Source organism: Acanthisitta chloris, unplaced genomic scaffold (genome assembly GCF_000695815.1).
Source record: "Acanthisitta chloris isolate BGI_N310 unplaced genomic scaffold, ASM69581v1 scaffold13101, whole genome shotgun sequence".
In the NCBI taxonomy this organism is placed as follows: Eukaryota; Metazoa; Chordata; class Aves; order Passeriformes; family Acanthisittidae; genus Acanthisitta; species Acanthisitta chloris.
The window spans coordinates 156,426-174,078 of NW_008657906.1; the positions used below are offsets into that span (position 1 = coordinate 156,426).

At 41.9% G+C, this 17,653-nt stretch overlaps 1 protein-coding gene across 1 annotated transcript in view; it reads right to left on the reverse strand.

The window, feature by feature from the left end:
- The window catches only part of HERC2 (HECT and RLD domain containing E3 ubiquitin protein ligase 2), a gene marked incomplete at its 5' end in the record, with an annotated part of 69,476 nt that overhangs the window by 29,357 nt on the left and 22,466 nt on the right, over positions 1-17,653 (reverse strand). The window contains 22 exons of the mRNA XM_009084917.1: positions 380-551; positions 802-1,027; positions 1,699-1,843; positions 3,766-3,937; positions 4,019-4,100; positions 4,490-4,667; positions 6,356-6,446; positions 6,974-7,117; positions 7,474-7,555; positions 8,462-8,573; positions 9,298-9,473; positions 10,018-10,109; positions 10,259-10,364; positions 11,630-11,820; positions 13,200-13,339; positions 13,483-13,591; positions 14,285-14,410; positions 14,519-14,687; positions 14,781-14,879; positions 16,285-16,427; positions 16,581-16,848; positions 17,298-17,440. Coding sequence (XP_009083165.1) covers positions 380-551; positions 802-1,027; positions 1,699-1,843; positions 3,766-3,937; positions 4,019-4,100; positions 4,490-4,667; positions 6,356-6,446; positions 6,974-7,117; positions 7,474-7,555; positions 8,462-8,573; positions 9,298-9,473; positions 10,018-10,109; positions 10,259-10,364; positions 11,630-11,820; positions 13,200-13,339; positions 13,483-13,591; positions 14,285-14,410; positions 14,519-14,687; positions 14,781-14,879; positions 16,285-16,427; positions 16,581-16,848; positions 17,298-17,440 — 3,166 coding nt within the window. The remainder of the gene's footprint in view (positions 1-379; positions 552-801; positions 1,028-1,698; positions 1,844-3,765; positions 3,938-4,018; positions 4,101-4,489; positions 4,668-6,355; positions 6,447-6,973; positions 7,118-7,473; positions 7,556-8,461; positions 8,574-9,297; positions 9,474-10,017; positions 10,110-10,258; positions 10,365-11,629; positions 11,821-13,199; positions 13,340-13,482; positions 13,592-14,284; positions 14,411-14,518; positions 14,688-14,780; positions 14,880-16,284; positions 16,428-16,580; positions 16,849-17,297; positions 17,441-17,653) is intronic.

Genomic DNA, 17,653 nt, shown 5'->3' on the forward strand with positions numbered 1-17,653 from the left:
TTTTAAAGCCACCATTTATATGAGTTTCTCTTCCTAAATTCTGGCACAAATACTCTGTTCTCTATCAACAACGAGGGCACTGGAGTCTGTCTGTCCCTTCCACCCTGCCCCCCACTGCTTCCTCCAGATCATCTATCATCATTTCCTTACACTCATTCTACATGATTTACTTGAGCATTCCTAAAGACACAATTTTTTCCTCAGGCTACAGGAACTTTAGTAAACACAACAGCATAAAGCTAACATTAACATCAAAAGAAAATTGAAAAGAGTCTTAGGCTCATCCTGAGGAGTCCAAACAATCAGCAATTTATCCCTGACCCAAGAGCCTCTGCCAGATGGTAAGCTGTGCCCCAGACAGGTCAGCTCCCCTGCCCACCTGGCATACATGATCTGCAGTGCCATCAGGATGTGGGACAGAGCCTGCTGCTTGGCCACGTTCCCATCCAGCGACAGCAGGATCTTGGCGAGCGAAGGGCGATTGGGCTTGGAACTGTTGGCCCCACTCATTTTGTTACTGGCAGCAGAAGAATCTGCATCGGAAGGAACACCTGGACAGGGGTGGGGGGGAAAGGAGTGTTGCATTTGAATTTTCTGAAGAACAATAAAACTTCAAACCAGTCCTTTACAAGCTCCACTTTCAGGAAGAGGTTTTGTTGGGGGTTATTTTAGAGGTGCTTTATATTGTTTTGTGATTTTATTTTAAGACAGTTTCTTTTTTTTTCTATTAAACCACACAAAAAAACTAATATCGCAATGGCATTAAAAGAAAAAAACCAATGTAAGGCAACAAATACTAACCAAGATAAGATGCACCTAAAGGGTCCCTCGCTGTCTGGAAAAGTACTGGTTCATGGACAGAGGGTGTAGCTACATCCACTGTTGTCCATGCCACACTGTGGGAAGACCCACAAGCAACCCGAGTGATTTTCTGCCCTTCCAAGCCCTGGACAAGAGTGGGTTTTCTGTTGACTGTAGTGGTTCCATTGCCTTGCTGCCCATGGTCATTGTCACCCCAAGCGTAAACCTGCCAGGAAACATTTCCACATAATACTTTGCTTCAATGGTTATGTCATTTCGCTGTTTTCTTAAAAATTCCTACAAAGCAATGCTGGTGAATTGTGCTTTTAATCTAGGACACTTTAGAGAACCTATTGCCATGATTTTTTCCCCTGCATTAAATAATGCAATGTCATACATTAAAATAAAAAAAACAAAAATCAAAGTAGCATTTCTTCAGATGATTCGTAAGTTCTTGCCAATTCATAAATCACCAGCTGATTCATAAATTACTCGATGTTCACAGTGAACTGTTAGTCAGAAGAATTAGCTGCTCAGTAATTTCACTGGAGACCTGAACCTGTACTAGAATAATGGCAGTGCTGAATCACAGCAGAAAGATCTGTCCAGAATACTCTGAGTGCTCCTGCATCCCCAGAGTAAGCAGCTAATACTAGGAAAACACCACGAAAGCTACTGTGACAAAAACACTGAAACCTAAATACTTCTACAAAAGTTAACATATTTTAAATGCCAATCGTGCTTCTATTTACACAGGACCTGAAAAACCAAACAAATAGCAGTCCAAATTTTGGTTTCCTTCAATCAGCACCGACAGCATTACGCTTTTCTGCCCTGAGAGTTTAGTCTGTTCCCCTGTGGCCCAAGGGAGGGGAAGGAGGGCGATGCACACCATACCTGGCCAGAGTCAGTGACTGCCAGGCAGTGCAGAGCACCCACAGCCACGTGCACGATCTTCTTGCCCCTCAGTCCCTCCACCACCTGCGGCTTCCGCACGTGCACGTCGGTGCCATGGCCCAGCCTGAAGTAGTCACCCTTGCCCCTGCAAGACAGCAAAGGAACATCAAAACACTGACACTCCTGGCAGTGCAGCTCCACACACCAAACACTTCACTCCCACTGGGACTAAACGCAAACCCCAACCAGCAAATTCTGAATCACAAAAAAAAAGAATCGCAGAGGCCTAAAAATGAGGATAACTGAGGCTCTGTGACTCCCTAACTTCTCACCTCAATACAGAACAGCCAGCATTGTGACTATTTTTCTGCATGCAAAGCAACTGGGATTACATTTAACTTCCTCTGTTGCAGAAACACTGCCATTATAAATGCTTACAGAACTGATGTGTTTTGGTAAGACTTGGACAGATTTATACAACTGAGGATAAACCTAACAGACCCTTCAACAAGTTTGCTCACATGAAATTATATACAGGAACTTGTATTTCAGAAATGAGTTTTTTCACACTGTTGAAAGGCTCAATATACATTCTCAAGTCTCCATGATTTAAATTCTTCCAAAACTGCTATACACAAACAGCACTAAAAAAAAAAAAGCAAACACAAAAGAAATGTAAAGGCCATAAAATGCATCTACTGAGAATGCCAGTAAAGAAGGAAAAACACCCTGAGATTTCTTCCACTGTATTTTTAGCAACCATTCACTCAGTTCAGTTGCTCACCACCAATTTTCTTTCTCAAGAAAGATTATGTAACGCTGGAGGTAAATATGATACAGAGTACTGTTATCTACCTGAAGTTATGACCCAGAAGTTGTGATTTTTTCCTCAAACCATTACAGGTTCAAGAAGAATACAAGTTTAGAAGCAACTCAGCCATCCTAAAACACAGCTGTGCCCAGCTGAAACAGACCCAAAACGTCTCCTTGTAGACCTGCAATGGCATGAAGCCGCTGTAGATTTTTGATTACACATAGCAGTGTTAAAACCAACTGAGGCAAGGAAGGAATGAACACAATTTTGCAAAGATTTCTTGAAGACTGTCAAATTCCCTTTCCTCTTACTCCTTTTGCCACTATAAAAAAAAATTAAGTTTCCAGTGGCCACTCTGAAAAAGAACACCTAGGCTAAAAGCTTTTCTCCCCTTGAACAACAGCAGTAACTTATAAAAATGAAAGTTTTGTGGAATTTTCTTCATTCAGCACCTGCTGAAAAATAAGCAATGTCAATGACTGCTTGAAGTCTATGCAGCTTTGATATACACCCAACAGGTCATAGCCTTGGCACACAAGGCTGGGTAGGACCTTGGTCTGGTTAGAGCTCTGAAGTTGATCTGCCATATGGTAAGCTCTCAGATTTCACAGGAAGGTTTATAAATTCAAAAAGCCAGATTTGTATTCAGAACAACACAGAGGCAAGCAGAGAAATAGAAGAGAAAGAAAATGTGTTTCTGAATAACTCTCAGTGGTCATCTCATACCAATTATTGCTTCAAGGCATCATTACTGACAGCTCAGTGACCTCCTGAGCACCAAGGAGCTCTGGAGAGACCCTGTGTTTCCAAGGAAGTTCTTCCCATTTGCTCTGAACTTTAGCTTGCTTTCTTACTCCCCTGCATCCTTCCCTCAGTCTCTGCTTTAGCTGTAGCTACATACTCCAAACTATGATTCTCAGGTTCTCTTTTTCTCCACTCTACTCAAAAGTCTTGAATTAACATTCCTTTCATGTTCCGCTTCAACCAAGCAAGGGAATGATCTTCCTCTTCCTCCACTAATCCAGTCAGGCCTAGGCATCCTAACAGAGTACAACACACAGCTAAGAATGCTACAGGAGACAGTGTTCAAGTAATGGCACAGGGACAGCTCATCTTGAAGAGCTGCCAGTTTAAACGACAAACTGCACAGATACGGCAGAAATGGAGTTACGACAGTCAAACAGCAATAAATACAGCATACACAACACAAGACACAATTGCTTTGTTGAAACTGCCTGGCAAACGTAACATACCATGTCCAGACCACTCCTGACTTGGTCAGTGCCAAGGAGAACTGTGCACCACACTCAATCTGACAAACGCCTTGGCCGTTCAGCCTCTCGATGTTCTGAGGAATGTTGCATCCTTCGCTTCCTCCTCGGCCCAGTTTTCCAAAATCACCATCACCCCAAGAAAACACCAAACCTAGCAAACACCAAACTGCAGTTAAAGAGTGATCACAGTACTCCCATGTGCCAGAAAGGTTCTGGAGCAAAACACTCCTACCTTCATCTGTCAAAGCAAGAGTCTGAGCATCTCTGCTTCCACAGGCAACCTGAATGACTCGGTGGCCAAGGAGCACTTTAACCTAGGAAACAGAAGAAGCAAGCATGAAGTTTCAAAGAAATTGTGTTTTAAAACCTTAGAGACATTTCCAAGGGCTCAGGACTGATCCTGCTCGCTGTGCCCAGCCTGCTCAAAGCACTCTCAAGCCATGCTGGCTCAGGATCCAACACCGCCACGGTCGCAGCTCTCCGGCAGGAGAACACCAGCCACTTCACATTGCTTCCCAAGACACAGAGAGACTGGACCTCGTTTCTGAAATAGCTGTTACCAGAGGAAGTGCACCAAACCTTAACTTAGATCAGTCCAAAATGTCTTCACAATGCTTTCATGGGGTTTTTGTTACTTTAGCTTTATCTCATCATTCATTAAACACATCTGCATTTCATCAGAGCCAAGAAACATTTATTTTACCATCTTGGGCTTCAGCTGTGTGGTATTATCTCCATGTCCTAGTCTTCCATATTCCCCAAGGCCCCACGTGTAGAGTTCACCACTGGAGGTAATGGCAGCACTGTGGGAACTGCCACAGGCAATATCTCGGATGCGTTTGGTTTTCAAAGCCTCGATCAGCCTGGGCTTATCACAGTTCCTAGGGGAAAGGAGAACAAATGCACTGCGTTAATTATGAAACCGTCACAACGTCCTCCAACTTTCAGAATCCAAAAAATCTTGTGCAATAACTAACAGCAATCTCAAGATAAAATAAGATGTCACACTGACTCCAAGATATGCTCTTTGGTAGTACCATAAATCTAAATTTTACACTATCTTAATGCACTTCAAAGTCTATTTAAAAAAATATTTGATGTATATGCTGCAAAACCTAGGTGACAAAGTCAAAATACCAATGTGATGAACCAAATAAAGAGTGATAATACCACGTGAAAACCAATATCCTGTCATGACCCAAAGTCCAGTGACTCTTTAGCAGTGGACAGAGACAGAGAGATCAAGAGCTGACACTCCCACCCTAACTTTGCTCTTTTTGAGACACAAATCAGAACCAGAATTTACTGTCAGGCTTCTGGGAGAGTAGTGCAAACTTTTACTATTCATATGGCTACAATATTCTTTTAATTCAGGGAAAAGATTCAGCTCAAGATTTTCTAATATTGACTGTGTACTAGAGCCACTCTTAAGGTTTTATGAACTCATGCCTGGTCTCTGGAAAATCTGCTCCCATGAAACGCCCAAGAGTTCCAAAAGTCATTTCTAATAAAATTACAGAAAATATGAGGCAGTTGAACAATAAACAATAACCTGCTCTCACCTGGACTTCCCTTTTCATTGCTCTTGACACACAAACCCCTATGAACATTTACTAGTTGCCATGTATTAACCACCTGAGTTGGGGACTGTAATTTTGTGTGTATTATCAGCAGGTTCTCCAAACATATCAGAATGACAAAGATTTCCCCATGGGTTTTATCAGAGGTTTTTTTGATTTCAGAATATTGTTCTGTGGGTGCACACAAAGTAAAATCCGGAGAAAATTCAAATTTTCCTCAAAGCTGACGATTAGACTATGTATTACTGGAAAGTGTGAGAAATTTATTTCTGCCTAACAAGCCTGTGAACTGAAGCCCAAAGAAAAGGGCTACAAAATACTCCGACAGGATTACATTATGAATTGTTACAGCTCAGGAACGGAAAATGCCGTGGGTTTATCCTCAAGGCCACTCTGTATCCGAGTATGAATGTTACAGCACAGGAATGGAAAATGCTGTGGGTTTATCCTCAAGGCCACTCTGTAACCCAAGCTCATAGAAGTAACCAACACCTCTATATCCAAAGTTGTGGCATTTCACCAGTGCCATTCAAAGATACTTATCTTTTACTCACTAAGTGTGTTCCCAAATATTATATTAAACAAATGCCTCCCTTTTAAATGGTATGAATGTTACAGCACAGGAATGGAAAATGCTGTGGGTTTATCCTCAAGGCCACTCTGTAACCCAAGCTCATAGAAGTAACCAACACCTCTATATCCAAAGTTGTGGCATTTCACCAGTGCCATTCAAAGATACTTATCTTTTACTCACTAAGTGTGTTCCCAAATATTATATTAAACAAATGCCTCCCTTTTAAATGACTGAAGACTGCTACAAATGCTGCACCATAAATTGCCACATGCTGCTGAAAAAGAATAATCTTCTTAGAACCATTTTTATTCCCCTGGCACTAAAAATCCTGTCATTGTGAATTGTGGTCAGCTGTGCTAGAACCTGCAACACAAATCTGCTCTGACTGAAAATCTGACAGATTTGGTATCCTTACATGCGACTGAAGTGCCCAAGTTTTCCATCATCTCCTTCACCCCAGGAAAACACCTTCCCATCAACAGTTAATGCCATAGCATGTCGCCCACCTGAAATTGGAAACAGAAGTGTAAATTTTCAAGCTTTCAAGCAGGCAGCAGATCCAGCAACAATTGGACAGTCCTGTACTTCTACAACACAACTGTACAAGCCTTTTGACCCCAAACACATTACTTATTTTCTACGAGTTTTAAAGGCATTTCGTTTCAAATACAGAACTTTTGTGACAGGAGGTTTCCTGGCACATTAAAAAAATAAAAAGAATTAATCACTCAATTTTCTATTTTCAGTGCTGTATGAAAAAATAAAAGAAGAAACCAAACACATCATTTAACAATATTCAAAAATCCAAACACTTGCCTTGAATCAGACAAAGAAAACAAAGTTACTAATGTTAACTTGCAGTAGATAAGAAAACATGTATGGTCTAAACTCATAGATTCTAACAGAACCACTAGATTCAATCTGACTTAACATAGCACAGACAGAGCCTGATATCCTGGGGCATCACAGCCCCCAAGGAAATGCCAAGGTGCTCTGAGCTGCCTGTGCTGTGCTGATGCCCAGCAGTGAGTACCTGAGTGCACAGCCACCTTCTTCACCACGTAGTTGCTGAGAGCTGTAATCTGTCGTGGGATGGGCACAGTCCCACTGGATATCCCCAGGCCCAGCCTCCCATTTGTGGCTTCTCCACAGGCATATACCTTACCCTCCACGGTCACTACAATGAAAAAGAAATTTTGAAACATCATGAGCATTTCACCACAGGAAATCTTTTTCTGCCCTTAAATAACTATAGAACCACAGAACCAACAAGGTTGGGAGAGACCTGTAAGATCACTGAGTCCAACCATGAACCTGTCACTGCTGGAACCCCCAAACCCTAACCCAGACCCTTCAGTGCCACATCAGACACCTCTGAACACCTCCAGGGATGGTGACTGCACCACCTCCCTGGGCAATATTCCAGGGCCTCAACATCCTAAGAGGGAAAAAAATATTCCTAACATCTAATCTAACTCTGCCCTGTCTCAGCTTATGACCATTCCCTCTCGTCCTTTATTTTAGTTACATTACCTGCAAAAAGGCTTTTGGATCCTCCAGCTACTTGTACAACGTTCAAGGCAGACAGAGTCTCAGAAAAGGAAGGGACCTTTATCTACAGCAGACAGGGAACAAAAATCATTACAATGCACTTGAATGTTTTACAGTTTAAAAACAAGAGCTCTTCAACGGTAAACCAGCTAATGCTCCACACATACCAGTTGATATACACCAGGCAAAATACAGAAACCAAGAAAATCATTTAGTACTCAAACTATGATAAATACAAAACCTGAGAGAAAAGATGAAATGTGATATAAATAACTACTTCCCTTTACTGAAGTTTTCTTGACAAAACTGCAGAATACAGGAAAGGTTAACTTTTTGCTCCTATGGTACAACAGTATACACTTTATTTACAACATGAATCAAAGAAATGGTCTGAACACAGTTTCCAGATTAATGGTATCTTAAACTGCTTAGGCATTTGCCATGTGTCTCCTATCCTGCACTGTATTAAAAATGATGTGTAAATGGCTGCATAGAGGGCTGAAATTCCTCTTGAATCACACTGAAAAGCAATCAAGTTATACCAATCAAAAGATCAGAATTCAACTGGTTTTTTCTAATGACTGTACCAGCTCCAGGTACAAGCAACACATAGAAAAGTTCACCAATACCTTCATTTTATGCACGCAAACTCAAAATCAACATCATTATGTACATTGCTACACATTTTTAGAACAATTAGCTCACTCTCATCTAAAACAAATGAAGTAGCTGCTAAAAATCAAGCCAGATTTCAGAGTAATAACCAAAATGCAGATTTTCCCCTATTTTCCACCCAGCAGACATCTGCATGTCTTCACAGTGAAAGCCACTAAACCTACTCTTTATAGCTTTTGTTAATAAACTGTTAAATCCTGATTACATCTGAATTCATGTTAAGTTGCCTGAGATTTGCATGTTTTACTCTTCACTGTTTCTCTTTTGTACTGAAGTGTGGAAACAACAAACATACCTTGGAACCTTTCAGCCCTCCCAACTGGTCTTTGTCATTCAGTCCCCAGACAAACACTTTGGTTCTTATTGTAGCTGCTGATTCCAGCCCAGCTGCCTTCTTTCTAACCAGACTGAGCACACCAAGAAAAGAAAACAGAGTCAGTTTAGCAACCTGTATGCTACAGCATAGGCACCTTTTTACTGGAGTTAGTGAGTCTTCCAGTTTGGAAGGATTTTAGGATTCAAACTACACCACCACTTTTCCAGTTTGGAAGGATTTTAGGATTCAAACTACACCACCATGGCTATAGCAAATCAAAGCAAACCACCCCCAGAATGTTTTGCTGAGCAGTGGTAAACACACATCCCACAAACATATCAGCATACCGAGTTTTGGGCTGTTCTCAACTCCTAGGGCAGCAGCAGACGAGTGGCACAAAATGCTATCACCTCACCTCGAGTTTTGGGCTGTTTTCAACTCCTAGGGCAGCAGCAGATGAGTGGCACAAAATGCTATCACCTCACCACTCTGATTACCTTAAACTTCTTTACTGACACACGACCTACTGACTTAGAATTCTGATAAACTAAGATACTGGTTTATCTTTACTACCATTCAACCTAATTTAGCTGCTCCGCTGAATTCTGGAAAACTAAGATACTGGTTTATCTTTACTTCCATTCAACCTAATTAAGCTGCTCCTCTGAATCTTGAAAAACTAAGATACTGGTTTATCTTTACTTCCATTCAACCTAATTAAGCTGCTCCTCTCACTACAATCTCCTGACCACAGGAATATATTAACACTAAGGTTCTTCAGCATGTCCCCCTGCCCTCACCACTGAGTTACCAACCTCCCAGTGTTAGCTTTGTCATCATCCTCCTCCTCGTTATCCGAAGCAAGGAAAGGGACTGCAGCCAAATCCTCATCCTCTGCCCGTATACGTCCCAGGATGCTGAGGCCATGTATCTTGCAATCAATCCCAGAGCTTCTGCACTGCTTGATTGCAATCTCAATGTATCTGTGATACTAAGAACAAAGATGCTATATAGCCAACTTTTGGTGCTACATAACTTTATAAAACATAGGAAAGATTTAGAAATTTTACTTGACTTTCTCTCTTTAGCAAAATTAATTTGTAACTTTAAATACTTGGCTTTTCAGTTCTAAATAATTCACACTTTATCATAAACAATGGCCTCATTCATCTGAGGGATTCCCTTCCCAACCTCATAAAATTCACTGAACAGCCAGGAGCACATACTCAAGAAGATCAGAACTGCTCCCCAAATTTTCCCCAAATATAAGTTTACTGGAGTATCTTCTTGGTTCAGAGGTATATTGATTTATATCAAAAACCCTAACATATCTTTATTACTATATGTATTAGAGTTACACTGTGATTACAGTAAAACTTACAGAATAACTTTGCTAAATTGCCAGAAATACCAGGAATTTAGGGGAAAAATAAAATACCATGCTTTAACAATCACACCAGGGGTTTTCATCCATCTCTTGCAGCACAGTATTTTTCTGTTGTGCACAGAGTAATTCTCACACAAACTTCACTTACTTCAGTACAATCACTGAGTAGAGGCACTGTGGTGTCCGTAGGATTTATATTGATTGTCTTTAGCTCGATAAGGTTATTTAAGGAGTTGCCCCCTGGAAAACAAAACATGAAAAACATTTTAGGATCTGGAGTTTGTTTCACAACAGACACTGTGCATGCTCAATAGAGGACTATGCTAATGGAAACCAGATAAATACCTGAAGACCAGATAAATAAGACTTCTGGGAGAGCATACACATACCTGAAACCACAACTAAGGAGGGCATGTAGCTGCTGTCTGCAGGGTCCACTATCATCTTCAGTCTGTGAACAAGAACATCTGGAAAAATCTCCAGGCGAATCCAGTGCTAGGGGAAACACAGAGATTTTCACTTTTAGATAGTATCGTTATGACCACCACATGGTTAACAAGAATATATGTGTGATGTTTTTTGAATAACGCATGAAAAACCTTAGTGAGTGGTACACAATAGCTGCAATACATGGGAACTGGCTAAAGGCAAACTGATGCTCCTCAACCTCTTCGTCGGTGAGCCGCACGGTGACACCAGAGGCACCCCCAGACAGTCTGCAGATGCTGAACTGAGCAGCACAGCTCACACAGCAGAGGCAAGGGATGCTCTCCAGGGGCATGGGGACAAGCTTGAGAAGTGAGCCCATGGGAATCTCGTGAAGTTCAGCAAGTCCAACTGTAAGGTGCTGCACCTGGGCTGAGGCAATCCCAGGTACGAGGACAGACTGGGAGAAGGTCACTGGGAGCCCTGTGGAAGAGGACTTGGGTGTTCTCGTGGATAAAGAGCTGGACATAAACCAGCAGTGCCAACTGCACCCTGGGCTGCATCACAGGCAGCATGGCCAGCAGGCTGAGGGAGGTGGTTCCACTGCACGACTCTAGACCTGTGAGACCCCACCTGGAGCTCTGCACCCAGCCCTGGGGCTCTCAGGGCCACAGACATGCACCTGCCAGAGGGACCTCCAGAGCAGGCCACAAAGACAACAGAGGGATGGAACACCTCTCCTGTGAAGACAGGCTACGAGAGCTAAGGTTGTTCAGCCCGGAGAAGAGAAGGCTCTGGGGAGACCTCATAAGCCTCCCAAGGGGGCTTACAAAAAGGAGGGACAGACACTTTTTTTATACAGTCAGACAGTGATAGGACAAGGGGCAACGGGTTTCAACTGAAAAGAGGGCAGGTTATACCAGATGTTAGGAAGAAATTCTTTACTCAGAGGGTGGTGAAGCACTGGAACAGATTGTCCAGAGTAGTTGTGGATGCCTCATCCCTGGAAGTGTTCAAGGCCAGGCTGGATGGGGCCCTAAGCAAACTCATCCAGTGAATGGCATCCCTGCCCACGGCAGCAGATTTACAACCAGGTGATCTTTAAGGTCCCTTCCAACTCAAACCATTCTATTTCCATAATCAGAAAGATGAAACACAGCTCTAATAAAAAATAGGCAGATCCACTATGAAGAAACAGTTTGGTACTAAGGATGTCTGTTTTTACTCCTCTTCTCTCTTACACAAAGGTAGCAAACAAATATATTTCACTGAGATAAATACATTCTCTCAAGAAGAAAGTGTGCCAGAGTAAACCAGCTCTGGCTGGAAGTTACCTTTCCTTGTGAGCCCGAAGACTGCCAGCACTGCTCGCTGCCATCGATGAGGCGTGAGGCCTGATTCACAGAGGAGGACACATTCAGATTCTTCACTATTCTGGACCAATCATCCAGTAACATTCCCCTCTGGCTGCTGTGTCGCCTCTTCAGCTGCTTCCCCGAACGGCCACAGAACACGGGGGACTGACCTGCAGGGTGAGGTGAAACATTGGGTGGGAACCTCCCAAAAAAATTGCCCTTAGGAAACTCACAGGCGACGTGAAAGGAAATACAACCAATCAGAGACTTCAGGTATCTACTCTAAAGTCAAAGTATGACACAGGTATGGTAACACTACGGAATATTACGGAATGCTCATGCTTAAAACAGCACAGGAGTTTCAAGTTCTTGACTAAACAGCCATTGAAAGGGTCCTTCCTTTTAAAACACTGATCAAAATTTATGATGAGATATACTTCAAAATACGTATGAAAAATACATGTGAAAAATATGAAAAACACATGACCAACCCTCAACAAAACTTCCTTATAGGAGAATAGAAAGAGCTAAGTAGCGACGCACAAAAATTCCGATCTTGTTCCAGAATGAGGTGGTTTAGTGACTCAGATTTCCTCCCTGCAAAAACTTTTGACTTCCACTTCCCTTCACTGATTTTGTGGCATGCAGAAAGTTAGACTAAAACTCCTCCACCCTGCCCAGGGCAAGGGGAAGGATTACAGATTCACACCATACTTGCTGTACAATATCAACGCGATGTTTTTCTTGCCCTTTAGACAAACCATCACACACATGCAAGGCATGTTCACGATTTCTAGTGGGAAATCACTTTGATTCATTTCCCAAACCAATCAAAATGGTTTTGTGTAAATATGAAAAGGTTAAGTCCAGGAGACAGCATCACCTTGCAAACACTAGGGATCAGACTGATTTTTAGGCAAGTGGAGAGAAAAGAAATAAAAACAAGTGTCAGGTAAGTTTTGTATAATAATGCAAACCCCCAAAGTTTTGGCATTAAAATTCCTATTCCTAGAAAAAAAAAAAATCTGATTCCAAGTCTTTCAAAAGGCTTCCCCTTCCCACCACACTTCTCTGGAGTCTCCACATCACAGAGGAAATGAGGCCACAGCCATCACACACTGACAGCAAAATTGTTGAAGAAAACTGAGGCCTAAGAAGGTACCTCAGGCATTTCCAGCTGCACCTGCCATCATGAGGATTCCATTCATCCACATTTAGGCTGATAGCAAGAGGCACAAGAATTCCAGAATTACACATTTTACTCTTGCTGTAGGTGAAAATGCCATTCTGACAAGAAGAGTCACTTTCACAAACATTTTTAAAAAACATTTTAACACTACAGGAAAGGCTTAAGGGTTGATGTCTTGAGGCTGTCCAACATATCCAATTGTACCAGTGCTATGATCTGCTAAAAATGTTGTTTTGCCTAGAAGGTCAATCTGAACAGTAATTTCATTATGTTAAGGAGCTGAAATTTAAAATTGTTCTTTTAAAAACAAATCCAATGCATTTTAAACTACTCTAAAACCACTCAGATTGTGAAACTTACCTGGCTCATTTATTCTGCCAAAAGTGTGTCGGGTGTTGTGCTTCCTGGTTTTAAAACAGGTTTCACAAAAGTCAAAATCATCACAGTTTCTGCATTTGAATCTAGGCCCATTGATAGGAAACATCTGACAGCCATCACACCTGATTTGACAAAACAATAATGGGGAAATGTACTTCTAGCAGTTGTCACGGTACAAGTTAATAGTAACACACATTGATATAACAGAATCAATAGAGTAAAGGATAACCCGTGCACGTTAAGGAGAAAGGGGATCCTCACTTACGTGACTCCAGGGTGAATGCTGGGCACCAATTCCATTTCTGACAACAAGCCAGTCCAGTGGGACTGCTGAGGGAAGTCTACAATAACATCTTTGCCATTGGCACTAAATGCTGTCACAGAAACATGGAGAAAACACAATGTGTTGCAAATCTCTAGAAAATGAAGCCCAAAGTGCTTAGAATGGTATTCTATTTAAATTCCTCAACTCTTGTTTTTTTCATTTATTTTTCAGAAACAGTTCCCAAAGTGAGAGAGCATTTCTGAGTGAGAGAGGATTTCTAAGCACAATTACAGTATGACCGAAATCTGCATCTCTTCCAAGAGCCTGTGCTCCACAGATTCCCCCACCAACATCCCTCACAGCTTGGCACTACTGCACCCACTTCCTCCTCACTTCCTCACGAAGCCTTCAACTTAGATTTACTTCTTAAGGAAAACCATCTGTAGTTCATCCAAAGTAGAAGTGAGAACTACACCAGGAAGCTGCACAGATGCTTAAAGACTGTCATTGTGTGTGGCTGAAGTGGCTCAAAAAGCAGTTAACATGCCAACAGAAGGAGCTGCCACAGAACACATGAGTATAAATTCGTCACAGATGTCAAATGCATTCTATACTCTTCACCACCATGCAATACTCCAAAGCAGTGTGATTGCTAAGTGTGTCTAGAAGAAAGTCTGTGGTTCTCAGCTTTATTAGATTCATCCAATACTCCAAAGTAGTGTGATTGCTAAGTGTGTCTAGAAGAAAGTCTGTGGTTCTCAGCTTTATTAGATCCCCATGCCCCATTTGGAACAGACCTTACCTTTGACAATCCCCACACTGCGGTGAGTGACCGATCCCCATTTGTACTTGGGGGTGGTAACAGAGCTCTTCACACGCACTTTGTCCCCTATCTTGATATGGGAGGCAGAACTCTGTGGTGGGAATCCTAGCAGATGCAAGAATAAAGGCAGAGTGAGTGGGTTTTCTCCTCCAAAAATCAATCTCCCTTAGGGGATCACTTGTTAAGTTCTGAAGCAGTTAGCAGTGAACTCACCTAAAAGCTCAACGTGGATATATCTGACCCAGTAAGTCCCACCCTTCTGCTGCCAGTCACACTGCACGTTCAGGTCGTGCAATCCATCTCGGTCCAGTTTAATGACTTTGCCTACATCTCCTTCACAAACCTCCTCATAGGCCCTGCAGCACCTAACCATCATCCCCACCTAGGGAAAAGGACAACAGGATGCAACAGCCACGTCAAGACTTGTGTGCCAAGGGAAAGCAGTTTGAATATTGCTTCTGATCATCACACTCACCTGAATGTTCTCCCTCACATACACAGCATAGTCATCATTGCTGAGGAAATCAGCTCGTTTCTTATAGGTCTGGCTCTCAGTTACAACAGCACCACTTGACTGCAGAGAAATAAAAATAAATATGTAACAGTTACAAAATCTGCTTTCAGTTCAGATAAATAAAATTGTTAGCAGAGACTGGAGATAACCCAACAAAAATAAACATATATAATATCCAACTTGCATGCCAAAACAGGAAAAAACTTCAACAGGTTCCACTCACTACAGGGGCAGCATTTATGATCTACTTTACTTCAAGCTAAAGTTTAGTTTCCAAAATGACTTGTCAATGAATGCAGAAGTAAATTTTCAAATTGTGTGAAAGAAGCTGCAAGTTATTTTTATGAAACCTGCTTGCCAAGGAAAACCAGAACAAAGGATTTGTCAGTACTCTATTTAGCCTTGTAGAAACATGTTGAAATTCCACTTCTCAGGCTACTTGTTTGGAGAGGGAAAATCAAAAAACCAGTGATGAATACTATTCTCAAACCTTAAGCACACTAATAATTATTTTTTTTGCTATATAATACAGTGAGATTTAAAGGACTCCTTTAGAAAAACAAGCTGGGAAAAAAAGGATGAGGCTGCAACTACAAGAAATTATTCCTTTCAAGATTTAGTAAACTTTGGTTTTTTTAAGAGAACTACTCTATTCCAGCTGTAATGAGAATTTTCAGAAAACTTTGCTCTCCTTTGAGCATTAATTTTTTTTTTTCATTAGAGGCAACATAGAGCAATTTCTCACTGCAATACTGATAAAGATATCAGAGGTCAATGCCATGTTCATTTCCTTCAAAATATAATGCCTTCCTTTCAATTAAAAATCCCACATGTGCAAGAAAACCCAACATAACTCCTTCAAGAATAAATAGAAATGTGGAACAGTTTCATTTCATTGACAAATCCTTAATGAAACATTTCCTGAAAGCCAACAGAAGACTAGTCCAAATTCACATTAAAGCTATCACACTCAATAGGATTGTACAGGTAATTTTATCATTAGTAAGTGAAAAATGTTTTTTTAAGGGAAGAGCTAAGTTACTTTACAGATTTTTTTGCCATTTATTCACTAATTCCTCAGTCACTCCTTGTGGCTAACATACATTTAGTTTTCAGCCCAAATGAAGGTAGGTGGCAGGGGCAGGAAACTGCTTCACAAAGACTGGGCTAGAGCACCAAGAACTTGAGATGGAACTGAGACCAACTCTCAAGGACCCTGACAGCTATCACTAGTGAAGGATCTACCTGCATTCCACTCCTCCCTGTGCCACTCATACATAAATAATTAGAGATTCTTGTCAATTGTGTTAAGACATGTCCCAGAAACCCAGGGCAGACATGTCCCCCTCACTGTTTGGAAACATGGGGACAGCAGAATGTCTTTGTACTCACCAATTGCATGAAAAGGAGAGAATTACATTTGCAGCTAGCTAACACGACCGGGTTTGGGTAAGTTGGTACTTACCACAGGGCAAGCAGCTTCAGCCTCTTCCACCTCCTCTGCTATTTCCTCATCTGAGTATTCATCGGAGATAGTATCGGCATCGGAGAGATCCGTAATCTGAACATCAGGGTGATCCAACAACCAGCCAACTAAGGCTTCCACGCCTAGGGCAGAAAACAGAGTCTGTCTCCAAGGGATTCTCCACCACTCTCAAGATAATATCCAAAAGCAGAATAACAACTGCTGCCTCAGAAGTACCATTTTAATCTGCTTACAACTTCTCCTTCTAATGTCATTTGTTTAACTAAATAACACACCTGGCAATCCAGAAGCAGTTCCAGAGGTTCCTGACAGAGATTTTAGTGCAAATTCTATGTTTTTCCTAGGAAATCCCATTTCCATCAGCTGAACCACAATGGGGAGAGGTGGAATTGGAGATTGCTTGCGTTTCTTCACTTTTGTGGGCCGGATGTGTTGCACTGTGATGGGTGTCGTGGCTTCACTAGAGCTGCAGTCCTCAAAGAGTGGAGTTGAGGGATGTGTCGACTCCACAGCCAGATACTGGCACACTGCCAGAGCAGCAGCCTAAAGGAGAACAGAGACATCAGCCCAAGCAAAACAAGCTTAGTATGTCTGCGTGTGTACACCTGAAATTAAAGGCTAGTGGCTGAAAAGGGTTCAGTGACACTTCTTTCATAAACTTACAGTTTCATAGAATCATAGAATTCAGGGTTTGGAATGGACCTTAGAGCTCACCCAGCCCCAAGCCCTGCCCTGGGCAGGGACACCTCCCAGCAGAGCAGGTTGCTCAAGGCTCATCCAACCTGGCTGTGAACACTGCCAGGGTTGGGGCAGCCACAGCCTCCCTGGGCACCCTGGGACAGGGTCTCACCACCAGAACAGCAAAAAGGTTTTTTCTAATATCTAACCTAGACTTTCCCTCCTTCAATTTGAACTTTAATAAGTTTCAACTGGAATGTGAATTAGAAAGAGTTATTTTCATTGAGTTACTTAGGAGAAAACACAGACTCTACCTCAAGCTCCTGTTTGTCAAATATTGCTTTCACGGGTGATGGTTGTGTAGCAGCTGACAAAAGTTGCTGTAAAAGAATCATAGGAGGCTGAGGTCCTTCAGGAGACATATCTCCTATGTCGGGAGAGGCAACTGCTCCATCCTCTTGAAACAAAAACATTATTTTAACCAAAACCATGTAATACGAGTCAAACGGGAGACTTATTCTGGGGCCTAGTGGTTGACCCAACACATTGCTATTTTTCACATATTTCCCCTCCACAGGAATCATGCATTTAAGATTAAACTATGTGTGCCACAATCTCCATAAAAAAAAGTAAATACAAAATTTGTGGAGGAACAGTAAACGTGTGCCAC